The sequence below is a fragment of the Triticum urartu genome, chromosome 5, assembly GCF_003073215.2.
Source record: "Triticum urartu cultivar G1812 chromosome 5, Tu2.1, whole genome shotgun sequence".
Taxonomy (NCBI): domain Eukaryota; kingdom Viridiplantae; phylum Streptophyta; class Magnoliopsida; order Poales; family Poaceae; genus Triticum; species Triticum urartu.
Genome location: NC_053026.1, coordinates 99867577 through 99881050, shown reverse-complemented (window position 1 = coordinate 99881050; position 13474 = coordinate 99867577). Strand labels below are relative to the sequence as shown.

At 40.9% G+C, this 13474-nt stretch overlaps 1 protein-coding gene across 5 annotated transcripts; it reads left to right on the top strand.

Moving 5' to 3' along the window:
• Nucleotides 1-854: 854 nt before the first annotated feature.
• LOC125508066 (factor of DNA methylation 1-like) lies at nt 855-8809 on the top strand. Of its 5 annotated transcripts, none has more exons than XM_048672644.1 (9): nt 855-873; nt 1561-1626; nt 2856-3032; nt 3356-3507; nt 4050-4223; nt 4325-4540; nt 4660-4901; nt 5128-5179; nt 8421-8809. In XM_048672644.1, exons 3-8 carry the CDS (start codon nt 2861-2863, stop codon nt 5135-5137), a joined length of 966 nt encoding a protein of 321 aa, XP_048528601.1. In that variant the 5' UTR covers nt 855-873; nt 1561-1626; nt 2856-2860; the 3' UTR covers nt 5138-5179; nt 8421-8809. The 5 variants fall into 5 exon arrangements, with proteins under 5 accessions (XP_048528601.1, XP_048528599.1, XP_048528600.1 ...); XM_048672642.1 differs by having other exon boundaries at nt 864-900; XM_048672643.1 differs by lacking the exon at nt 855-873 and adding an exon at nt 912-1098.
• Nucleotides 8810-13474: the final 4665 nt, after the last annotated feature.

Here is a 13474-nt window from a genome sequence, read left to right as displayed (position 1 = left end):
GGGGGCGAGCAGCTCGTTAAGCTCGTTAAGATTAACGAGCATAAAACCCTGCCTCGGCTCGGCTCGTTTGAAGATCGTGAGTGCTCGCGAGCGCTCGTTAACAGATTATAATGTGTTACGATATACATGATGAACGTGTAGGTATGATTTTCAAGTTGAAATATGGTGACTACAAAAAGAAATGAAGTAGTTTGTTGTCTCATATGTCGATTAGATTAAATAGATGAGCTGAGGTGCTACAAAAAGTTTGTCATGTAAGATGAAAATATGTATTGTGTTGTTATTAACGAGCTTAACGAGCTACTCGTGAAACTCGTTAGCTCGCTCATTAAGCTCGTTAAGCTTAACGAGCTAAAAACAATGATTGGCTTTGTTCATTAAGAAGCGAGCTACGAGCTTAACGAGCTGAATTATCGAGCGCTCATTAAGCTCGTAAGATACGAGCTTTTGGTCCAGCCCTAGGTGGCGGTGGCGGACGAAACTACCTGGTTGTTTGCGAGAGCAACGGGAGATCGTGGGCGGGCGTAAGATGGGGAGGGGATCGGGTGTTCTGCCTAGGCGAGCCTTTTTTAAGGCTAAAAGTAGTTATAATCAATAGCAGTGATGGGTAATTAGAGTGTCAAACGCGTTTGATGCTAGAAGACGATTTGGATCATTAGATCAACGTGTTTTGATGGTTGAGATGATTTGGTTCTCCGCTCTTTTATGCTTTTATAGGGGTAGTAGAAAAAACACTCGTCTGTCAACGGTCATAAGAAAGAGAAAAACCCGCCACCCTTTTGCGGAGACGCAAAGCGGTAGTGAACCAGCAGGACAGTCGCCATTATAGGCACAGTACCTGCCCCGGCCACGTCGTCCTCCCAGCCTACACTGGTACGCCCCGCGCCCCCTCCCGCTCCCGTAATCTCTAACTTCCCCCGCTCCCCCTCCCCCTGTTTTTCTTCTCTCTGCGAAAATCCAATAAGAAATCTTAAAGTTGTAGTTTCTTTTTTTTTTCGCGTGTGCAATCGATTCATATTTTCCTGTCCGAGATGCTTGAATCTGTCTGGTTTCTTTTTTAAAAGGATGAACCTCAGAATCCCTGCAGTTAGGGTTCTTGTATGCCTCTGAACCACTGCACCCAATTTGTGATTCCTTTGCTTTTGAAGTTACTTTTAGGGTTTTGAAGGTTTGTTTGGTGGCTAGACATAAATTCTTGCTCATAGACTTTCGATTTGAGATGGTTCTCTAAAAGTATACCGCGGATCTTAGTGCTCAGGCACATTTAGGGTTCTTGCCCTTTTTCCATTTCAAAAAGAGGTCGTTTTTACCGAACAATAATCTGTTATTATTTTGATTTTCTCCTTTTGCTCTTTTTCCATTGCAAAAAGAGGGTTTATTTTTCGCCTTTTCTATTTTGTTTTATTCTTCTGGGGATGGAGAAAGTAATTATTTAGAATGCCCTCAATCGAACCTGTGAACCTCTTTTTAACTACTGTACAATTCAGCTTCTGTGCTGCTATACCTGCCTGGTATTCCCCTTCAGCCTTCACTGACCTGCTTGTGTTCTCCCTTTTACAGATCAGCTCGGGACCATTGGTGTAGGCGTGTAGCCAACAAATTGTTGCTGGTTCTCCATTTCCTCAGGTGGTTCTTCTCTTTGTGTGTGTGATTGCCCTGATGCTGATTGTTTTGTGGTTGTCTTCCTCACAATTGACGGCCATGGAAAATGGTCGGCCTCTAGGATTTGCGTTTCAAGAATCACATGCTAACTTGTAACCCTAATAACTTATATATCTGGTGTTTTTGTTCGGGTTATTTCCTCTGGGAATTGTTCTGATAGATGTTGATGTCTTAGTGATTGTTGTCAGCATTCTTCTATTTCTAGAAGAGGTAAAACAAAGAAGCACACACTGTTATCCTTATTCCTGTTCTACTAGGTAAATATGTAAGTTCTAGGTAGTATTCCTTTTAGATATAGTTCCTCCTTTTAGATTGTCAAATGCTATTCCTATTTTTTCTGGAATTCTTGTCCGGTGAGGAAAATAGCGCCTCATCACTCTTTGCTGAATTTGCATAAGCTGGTACTCTCGCTATTTGAAAATATAGGACGCATATGGGTGCTCCTAACATATTGATCTCTTTCTTGCAGATCAGTTTAGTGCATATCTTATGCTATAGACAACTTGCACATTGAACAATTTAGAGAGTACTTTGACTTCACACATGATTTGGATTAGCTAAGTAATATTTAATTAGTAGTTATGCAGATGCTGTTGCTTTTACTTTGTGCCCAGTATGTCGTCTGGAGGTGCTATGGTTGATACTTCGTTTATTAGCTGGCATGTAATGCTGTAATGCTTGACCCTTAGTGGTGTGGATTGATGTAAGTCAGTCTGGTACTGAACCTGGTTTTGTGAAATCGGAGGGGGGAAGCCTCTCTTTTGCTAAAAAAAGTAATATTTAATTTTCCTTTTACATTTCAGAAATAAAAAAAGAATGGTTTGAGGAAACTATTTCGTTTTTGTGAATAAATAAGTGAGTACACCTTAGGTGGGACCCAAATGAACTTTATTATGGGGACACATAAGTGACCTTCTCTTTCAATATCATCATCCATCGTAACTAGTACTCCAGTTGTTATTATTGCACAACATAAACTCGTAGTGAAGAAATTTTGTGTGGATGAAGAAAGTATACAGTACAATATAATTGAAGTGATATATACTCATTAAATTTCTTCAGTGGAATAACCAATAATGCAACTTAAGAGTAAAAATTGTACACTGACTTCCTAGTTCCAACCCCCGATTCTGATTTTGGCCATCTTGGTGGACATAACCCAAATGGATCTATATCCTGATTTTTTTCCACAGACTATATGGCTGAGACAGGAGATGCAAGTCGCTTGCCAACATCCCTTGATGTGCTGGCTTCAGATGTTCACTCCAGGCTGGAGTTCCACAGGTATGCCTTCATGGACTGTGTTGGCATAAAAAATGCGCTTCACTGTGTCATCGAAGAAAGGGAAAATCTCCAGCAACGACAGAATGGTAAATGCTGTTGTGTTCTTCTTAAGATCTTCATATACTTTGCACCGAATAGTGCTCGTTTAGATCAGAAATCTGTTGTCTTTGGTATTGTTACTTCATAAGGACAAGGACATCATTTGATATTATACTTCCTGAGAAGATCATGTCGTAAGAGATAGATTTTGGTGGCATAAAAAAATAGGATAATCTGAAAAGCGAGAGTTCACTTTCTCCGAACTATAGAAATACTACAGATACTTCACACTTTTTCTGGTCAGTCAAGAATACATAATAAACCTGACAAGCTAAACTTTACGCTCTATCCTTTTTGGTATTGTGACCAGCGATTGACCAACTGGTTGCTGAAAAGGACCGCCTCACTAAAAAGAATGAAGAGCTGGCAGCAGAGCTTGAATCTCTGAAGGAACAGCTCCAAGCAAGGGAATCGAGCGATCAACAGCAGGGAAGTGGTTTTCAGCAGAGCCACTCTGGAATGGTAAGCAGTATTTCGTAGAGCAATTGTAAATCATTGTTAAATGCTAATCTTTGCTGCTTTGGACTAACATAATGACATGAATAATTTGGTGCATGGACGCTGGAGCCTATGGAAAATAGTTCTGCTTACCTAATGCACCTTAATGTTTACTTGTCTGCAAAGCCACCATTGTTCAGATTTTGGTGGGCAGTTTAATATTCTCCTAATTGGAGTCTTCTGTTCTTCATTTTATTAGCTCAAATGATCTTGGAAGATTTTTTTGTGCAGTAGTGTCTCTGGAACATTTGTATTCATCAGGTCATTCACTACTAAACTAGTATAGTGATATGGAATCAGTGTATTATCTTAGAGACTTACCAGAGTTCAAAATTTCCCATCTCCCTTTTTGGTGTCTTTATTTTCAGTATCATGTAATGCCCGGACGAATCTTTGTGCACCAAAATTTCTAACCCAGTTCTGCATTTTTTGTAAACAGAGCCTTTTCTATCTTCTATTTATTTATTTCCTGTGTTACCTGCTTAATTAAAAATTTCGTGTGAAAGCAGGCACACCCAAGATCAATGCCGAAAAGGAAACGGCAATCTGGAGATGAAGATGTTGATGAGCATGAGCTTATGGAAGATCTTTCCGTTATAGATAATCCTGATCAAGGTTTAAACACTGAGCTTGAGGCTACTAGAAAGGAAATTTCTGATATCCACTCTAAGCTGATTGAGGTTCGGTTGTTCTTTGTTGATATCAGATACAGCAAACATCCCATCACACTATGTGAAATCTTATATATAAAGAAAGTTGATACAAGAAGTTTGTATTCCAGGGGTTCACTGATCTTAGTACTACTGGAGGAAGGAATATCGCCCTAAAAAACATAGGGCAATTGGATGACAGGCCATTCCTGGCGGCATGCCGTAAGAAGCTGCCTGCCGAAGAAGCAAGAGAAAAAGCTAAAGAAGTACACCGTGTTTGGCAGGGGCATATACAGAACCCAGAGTGGAATCCCTTCAAGACTGTCACAGTTGAAGGTATCCCAAAGGTAGCAGTTAAACCATCTTGTCTGAATATCTAAGTTCTTCCACAGTCATAACATGCGGTCTATCAGTTGATTCGAATGACAGATACTGAACTTACACTGCTACTTGATTATGTGATTAGGAGATTATTGATGTCGATGATGACAAGCTGCAAGGGCTATGTGCTGCATGGGGTGAAGGGGTGCACAAGGCTGTGGTGAGTTGTTTGGTAGAAATTCAAGAAAGTGGCAGGCTGGGAGATAGAAACATTGTGCCCGAGGTCTGGAATTACAAGTGCAAGAGAAAAGCCACTCACAGTGAGAGCATCGAGTACTTGTTCGGTCAAGTGAAGCGTCTGAGTGACGCGAAATCCAGAACCCGCAGGTATGACTGCATGAGCTTAACATGTTGAAAATTCTTCTGCCTCTTAAACATTGTTTACTGTGATTGGAGTCATGTTTTCAGCAGACTACAATAGAACCAACAACTCTGCTCCTATAAATCTTTAGTCAGCTGGTGCAATGCATTTCATTAGCCTTCTTAAATGCATAATAGTTGCATCGGAAGACATGATTAGACTAAAAAAAAATACTTTTTGGGATCTATGCAGCGCAAGGTGACCTTGTAGGGGTGTGGTGGTGCAACAGGATGATGACCCACAGGTAATTGACTGTACTATGATGAAACTATTATGAGTTCCTAGACCTCGAGAATCGAGACAGAAAAAGAGGAACTCAACTGACATTTATATGCACAATAAAACAATGTCAATTGAAATTACGAAATATGTATATGGCAACCGTGTGGCAGATTGCGAAACTGCCACACGCATCCAGCGCCGTCAGTTCCCTTTCGATCTCCTTCCTTTCCCGCACGACCTCCCGATTTCTTTCCCTGATTTCCTTCCTAATTTTCGTAATCGTCAATTATGGCCCCACGCCCCTTCCTGATTTTTGGCAAAAATAATGCTTGGACTAGGATTTGATCTCTGGTTTGCAGGTAATCAACAAAGGGAGCTTACCACCTCACCTATGACACTCATTGTTGAACAAGCTAAGGGAAATACTGTTTTTGACATGTTTTTGCCTTTAATATGTTAGCACTGGAAAACTTTTTGTTTCAAGCATCGTGGTAACTTTGATCATTGGGAATAAATTTGTTGAACCCGCCCCCGGTAATTTCTGTAAATAGCACGATAACATTCACGCCATTGACCTGATAATTTAGATACAAACATCGTGATAACTTTAACCATTGGGGAAGACAAATGTGAAAAGATATCCGATAATTTATGTGTAAATAGATGATAATATACGCAGCGCACATCTGATAACTGAGGTAGAAACACCATGGTAACTTTGACCGTAGGGAATTTTTTTTTTTTTGAAAAGATACTCTGGTATCTTCTGTGTAAATAGCACGGTAGTATATCTCCCTCCCCTGGCATTTTTATGTGCATATAGCATGAAAACATATGCACTGTGATAACTAAACACCATGATAAGTTTTTGACCCGTGGGGGGGGGGGGGAATTTGTTGCTGAAACATACCCCTGATAAATTTTGTGTAAATAGCATGATATTTTAAGCACTACGGGCTTGATAGGTTACCTAGAATCACCATGATAACTTTTTGTTTCGGGAAAAAGTTGTTCAAAACACCCCCAATAATTTTTGTGTGAATAACATGATAATATAAGCACCGCATAACCGATAACTTGCAATATAAACATGATGGTTACTTTTTTACCAAAGGAAAATAAGTTGTTAAAAACATACACTCATCTCGCGCGTGGGCCTTTTGGATGAACACAACACATGGCGTGCCACGGGAAAGTCACATAATGTTTAATGTCATGAGGAACACACGTGCTATAGACGTGATAAGTTACGCAAAAACATTATGGTAATTTTTGACCTATGGAAAAAGCTATCGAAACACACCCAGGTTTTAAGGTGCAAGTATCATGATAATATATGAACTGTAGACCCGGTAACTCATGTACAATCCCCCATGGTAACTTTGACCGGGGGGAGGTTGATGTACATATACCCTGATAACTTATGTGTAAGTACCACTGTATTTTACACATCGAAGACCTTATAACTTGTGTACAAAACACAGTGGTAACTTTGAAGGGGTGTAGTTGTTGAAGCATAGTACCTGGTACGTTCTATGTAAATAGCACGGTAAGTTATGCAACACATGCCTGATAACTTGCATACGAATACCATGGTAACTTTGTCCTGAGGAGAAATCATGTGGTAGACGTGAAGAAGTGACAGTTTTTTCGGGGGTGGGCACCCGAGATGTGCAGGAGAAGCAGGTTTCTCGGGCGAGCCTACGGGGTCGTTTGGGAGAAGGCGAGGTCAAAGGACGAGGGATCGTGTGGTACTTTAAAATGAAAGAAGTAGAGGTGTGGCAGTTTTGCTTATATGGCACACGTGTGCCAAATATCAGTCCTTGAAATTAATATGCATTGCATTTTGGAGAAACATTCAGGTGCTCCCAAACTAATGCGAACCATCTATTTTATGTAATGCCAAACTAATATGTACTGCATTAGCTGTTTGCTCTTGTTGTAAGAGGCTATGAATGAGAAAGCAATTCAAGTCCTGAGCGACAGGTAGCTCGCAATCTTGTTCACTACTGCGCCTCAATGATCTAGTCCAATTATGTATTCCAGGTCTGTATAGCATAAATCGCCAGGGGCTGGGGTTGTTGGGCCAATCTTTATGACCCGCACCTTCCAACTTTATTTAATACATTGTGTGATTTCGGTCTTCTGGGCAGTTGTTTTGGCTAATTAATTGACGTGAAGATGCCATAACTTCTGAATGAACCCAGCTTATCGCATGATATCGTGCAGTAGGTTTCTTAGCAAACATCAATTAGATTTGTTATATAATATGGTTTTCTTAGTTTTCATCCATTTTGCGCCTTGGCTAGCTAAGTGACTACATGCTCATGATAGAGCTACCTGTAGCCTGGGCATTAAAATGATGCAAGCTATGAATGACCATGTAAGGTTAATATAGAGTTTGCACCTAGTAAAATTATGTACTATTAAAGCACATCATTAGTTAAGGGAAAAATTATCATAATACGAATTGATGCATGGAATTTTTCTTTCTTTATTGGGACAAAAATATTCATGTGCCATTAATAATGTGTGCATATCAATGTTGTAATAAGTTGAAGAATAAAGCTGCGTCAAATGATTATCATGGCATGCCTAATAATAAAATTATAATAAACGACCATATTTTTAGTTATATGTGAATAGTATTAGTCACCAAAATTCCAATGAACCATCTTTATACAACATATCATTGGATATGCTCTACATTTTATAGTAATTGTAATTATATAAATTGATATTTATAGTGATATCGGTAATAGTATATGTATTTATTGATTGGAAGAGTGAGTTTTAGTTTTGAACATAACTAGGAGGATATGCAAAACTTTTTGAAGAGATGTGTAGTTTCAATGTCTACCGGCAATCATATAAATTGTTCCATAAGAAGTCGTCTTTCTTGGGCCTTGGTATGAGAAATGTATTGTGTGTGCGGTAGTCAACATGGACATCATCTATAAATTGGAAATGTGGAATTAAAATTATTATTTTTTCCTCATAACACATATAACAGCAAGAAAGCATTCGATCAATGGAAGGTGAGATTAAAATACTCCTCTTACCTCTTGTTAGATAAGTGGTATCTTAAAAGGGCACTGTCTTCTAACCTCTATAACACCTGTAGGGAAAAAAATATAATTACAACGGTTCAGTTATAAGTGTTTTAATGTTGTTGTCCTTACAGCAGTGCATATGCAATACATTTCTAACAGATTTTATCTTGTCCACTCAATCTTCACAATATCTTTGTTCACATTGCGCAGTGGCTAGGTAGAACCAGTCTGAAGGATTAACTAACTCATGGTGAAGAACTGAAGACTGGAATTGTCTATGAAACGCATCGCAGAACAATATTAGGAGTTACTCCCTCCGTTCCAAATTAGTTGTCGCAGGTATGAATGTATTTAGATGTATTTTAATACTAGATACATCCATTTCTGCGACGAGTGATTTGGAACGAAGGGAGTATGTGTTATGTATATCTATTTGGTACCGTTTATAACCTCTGGTAGAGTGCCCGTATTAAGCTTTTGCGTGCAACTCTTTTACCAGCAGATCAGAACAATGTTTCAGTATTCTGGTAGACTCAGCGGTATCTAATTTAGTGTGAACTCTGAAGTTCGATATTTAACGTGCAAGACGTTTCTATGAATGGCTCAATGTTTGAAGTAACATGTGTCTACATTTTCATACAAAGATGCACATTTTCTTTGCTATGGAAAAATAATAATCCGGTGGCATATAACCTCATCATCTGTTTTCGTGTGTGCAGACCACGTAGGTGTGTATGTGCATATTGTATTCCAATGTGCTCCCCGGATGTTAGATACATATTTCATGGTTACTTTAAAAAGAAAGAGTGCTAGTCTTTTTTATGTATATAAAAAGTGCGCATTTGTATTGAAGAATGAAAAATATGTGCATCCAACAAAATAATTGAACCCATGCCATTGTTTTTTTTTTGGATAAAGGGGAATGTGCGGAAGTCAATTAAACAGTTTATACAACAACAAAGTCAAGAATAAGTTGAGACATCAAGGATGCACAGAAATGCATTATTAAAAGAAAAACAAGGGGGCATGACATTGAAATGTCATGTTGAATGGTAACAAGCAACTGCATCCGACACTATCCTTGATAACACATAGACTGCGATAAGATTCTCCAAAAAAGACACCTCCTGGAAGGGAAGGCGGGCCACAACCATTGTCAGATCTAACCACAAAGGGCTAGATGAAGGTTTCATCCTCGGAGGCGATGGCTTTGCTGTGTCGCTCTCTTCCCCTGTAGGCGACTTGCTTGGCAACTCTCCCTCTTGCCCCTCACCTCCACCAGATTCCGCTGCTTCCCTTCCTTCATCCCGTCCGGCGTCCTCTGCTCCTTCCCGGTGCGGGCACAACCGGTTATGAGACTTGGTAGAGGAGAGCAACTATGAGGCAGGCCTTGATTTGCACAAAAGGCGGGAAGCAACCGACTTGTTGTTAACTCCGATAATATGGAAGTAATTGACACGATGAAGAATGGAGGACATACAGTGGGAGCGGCGGCAGCTGTGTTTGATGATTGTTATTTTATGGCTTGTGATTTTCCGTTAGTTAGATTTGAACATTGTAATAGGAAGACAAATAAAGTAGCTCATGAAATTGCTAGAGTAGCTAAATTTTTTGAAACAAAGGATTGGTTTGAGGAACCTATGAACGATATTGTAAATTTTTTTATAGACGATGTAACCACTATTACTAATAAATAAAGAGGATGTTTTATTTAAAAAAAAGTGAGGCATGCCTTGATGATCTCTTGTGGGAGCTCGAGGCGGGTCTTGCAGTTCCGGCACACGCGAGGTGAATGAGCTTGGGGGCTCTTCCGTGGTGGCGAGTCTGGATCAAGGTTCAGGAAAGCACACTACTTTTGTGCCAAGAGGCTGTGGTTCCATCTTCTCCATTGTCGGCGACTCGGGTAACCTTGTCTAGAGAGACATGCCGTCCAGATTTCGCGGTAAATCTAACTTTCTCCGATCGCTTGAGGGCGACGCGGCGATCCTGGGCCTTTTCCCTTGCTCGTTGGTGGCTCCAGCTTCACCTGTCTTGCTTGGGCGCAGGGCAGCGCATCCCCGCTTGATCATCACTTGAGATGGCTATGGCGGGGATGGCTCGTGCAGAGGAGTAAACCCTATATTTTGCCTTTGTGGACGCTACGCTCATATAGAGGAAGAGTTCAAGCGGCTGAAAAACATTATAACGCCATACATTAAAGGCTAACCATGTCAACACACACAAACGCACGCCGGCCCTGCGTCTAAGGTGAGTACTCGCGGCTCTCTAGTCTCTAACGACCCACATGGGAAGGGATCTAACCCTAATCAAAACAGCAGGTCACCAAAACACAAACTCCTGCCCAATGAGCCTAAAGGACCGACTGAGCGGAAACCGGCATGTTGTCGAAATCCACCTCATTCATGTGGTGCCAAAGACACCGAAATACCAAGACAATGGAGGTCCCAGGTCATTGGCCACTCTCGAGGCCGCCGCACGAAATGAGGTCTACTGGCACTATTTAGGTTGGACTTGTCTTTTATTTGTGTTTTTCTCTCTCTCCATGTGCATGTTGAATTTGAGTGTATGATTTTTCACAATTGTAGATGCATATCTTGTACCACATGGCCCATGTGGTAAGCAACTTAAAAACAATTAAATATGCATATTTTGTGAAAAAAATAAAGTATGGAGTTATAAAAATTTATGAATCATTTTAAAGGTTTTTTTGAGGAATCTCTATATTAAAGGTGATACTTCCTCCTTTTCTTTTTAGTCTGCATATAAGATTTGGTCAAAGTCAAACCTTATTAACTTTAACTAAGTTTATAAAAAAAGTATCGAGATTCACAATATGAAATCAATATTGTTAGATGCATCATGAAATTAATTTTCATACCCTATAAATTTAGTATTGTAGATGTTGATATTTTTTCTACAAAATCGATCAAAATTTATAAAGTTTGATTTTGATCAGATCCTATATGTAGATTAAAAAGAAACGGATGGGGTACTATGATATCTTTAAAAGTCTTGGTACCTATCTAAGATGCCCAGCTCCGTTCCCTTTGGATACCCACCCCTTCTTAAAAAAGAACTGAAAAATAAGGCCCAAGACCTCTTAGGCTCACACGCGTCACCGCAGCAGTTGGAAAGAAGCACACGTGTTGCCCAGAACAATCTAGACGAGCCAGTCGCTCGTATACTTAAGCAAGCATAGCGTGTCCCACGAAATACTCGATTCACACCACTTTCACCTTGCGACTGCGGGCAGCACACTATCCGCCTCCACGTCCACAGCCAACGCCCGATCTCCCATCCCATGGAGCAGCGTCACGCGGACAAAATGCCGGCGAGCGCGCCGCATCACGACGAGCACCCGAAGCAGCAGCCTCCTCCCGACGAGGAGGAGGCTTCTTCGCTGAGCCCCACGGTGGCGAGGCTGGTCCGGGAGTCCATCGCCTCCAAGCCGGCGGACGGCGGGAAGGCGGCCGCGGACGGCTCGTCGGACATCCTGGCCTTCGCGCGCTCCGTCGACCGCGTGGACTCCAGCCTCGAGTAGCTTCGCTAGTTTGTGCTTAGGTGACCCACGCTCGCTTTGCTTGTACCGTATTAATAAAACGCTCGACAGTTTATTTCCCTTACTGTAAGTTGTAGAACACCGCGCTTATTCAGGTCATGTCTTTTCCCTTTTCCTTCTCACTGAGAAGCAACGTTGCTAATTATTCAACTTGCTGAATGTAGTCGATACTCACTTTTCTTTTTTTTTTCGATAAAGGACTTTTCGTTGAATAGATATATCGAAGTGATACAATCGCATTGAAAGAAAGCCCGGCCTTTACATAGCTAAATGCACACAGCCAAAAAGTCAAGAGTGCCCTAAGAATAATAAAAATAATTTGGTACAAAGCGAAGCAAATAAATCATGTCGACGCTAAGGTGCGGTAGGTTCTATCCGTAGATCACACCGCCATCCATAGGGGTAGAAAACCGCTCTAGCCGAACGCTCCAGTCGTGTAGATGTCATCATAAAAAGGTCCCTATCCTCCGGCCTTTATAGAATAGACCAAATACGGAGCCATCGTGTATAAACATGAATAACCTGCATAAAAGATGAAACACATTTGTTATTGAAGATCACATCATTCCTGGTAAGCCACAGTGCCCAGCATAAGGCCGCCGCTCCCACGAGAATATGTGCAGAAAATTGTTTATCAATACCCTGCAACCAGTTGCCGAACATATTCCGTGCACTACGTGGTGGGTATAAATTAGAAGCTATCTGAACTATGGCCCAAACTGCTCGAGAGAATTTGCACTCGAATAATAAGTGTCTAATAATCTCATCATGTTGGCAAAAGACACATGTCTTAGACCCATGCCAGTTTAGTCGTGCCAGATTATCTCTAGTTAGAATGACTCCTTTATGTAAAAACCAGAGGAAAATCTTCACTCTTAGAGGAATTTTGAGCTTCCACAATTTCCTGTTATCAACTGAAACATCACAATGAACCATTGCATCATACATGGATTTAACAGAAAATTTGCCATTCTGATGCAAGTTCCATCGAAAGACGTCCGGCTCATCTGACAGTTGAATGTCCTCCAGACGAGTGAGTAATTCATTCCATGCTGCCAGGCGAGGGCCAAGAAGGTCCCTACGGAAAGAAATATCAGGGTTTTGTTGTCCTAAAACTTGTTTGATCGTGACAAATTTATGTCTGACAATCCTGTACAAGCTCGGATATTACACCATTAGTGGGTTGTTCCCTAGCCAGGTGTCTTCCCAGAATCGAACCTGAGAACCATCCCTAACCGAGAAGGTCCCGAATTGGAAAAAGAATTCCTTGGACTTCATCACGCCACTCCAAAAATGCGAATCCCCGAGTTTCCAATGAACTTGAGAAATGGCATTGGATCCCACATACTTGTTGCGAATGATTTTCTGCCATACCCCATTCTCAAAGAGTAATTTGTAAACCCACTTGCTGAGAAGAGCAATATTTTTTATCTCAAGGTCTTGAACTCCCAGCCCCCCTTGACTCTTAGGTCTGCATAATACGCTCCACCTAGCCAGTCGATATTTCTTGGATTCATTATCGCATTGCCAAAAAAATCTGGATCTAAAGTAGTCTAGTCGCTGGAGAACTCCTTTCGGTAGGTGGAAGAATGACAACATATATAGAACCATGTTGCTTAGGACAGAATTGATAAAGATCAAACGTCTCCCGTAAGACAAGAGTTTGGCCTTCCAGCTGGCTAGACGTTTCTCAAGTCTCTCTTCC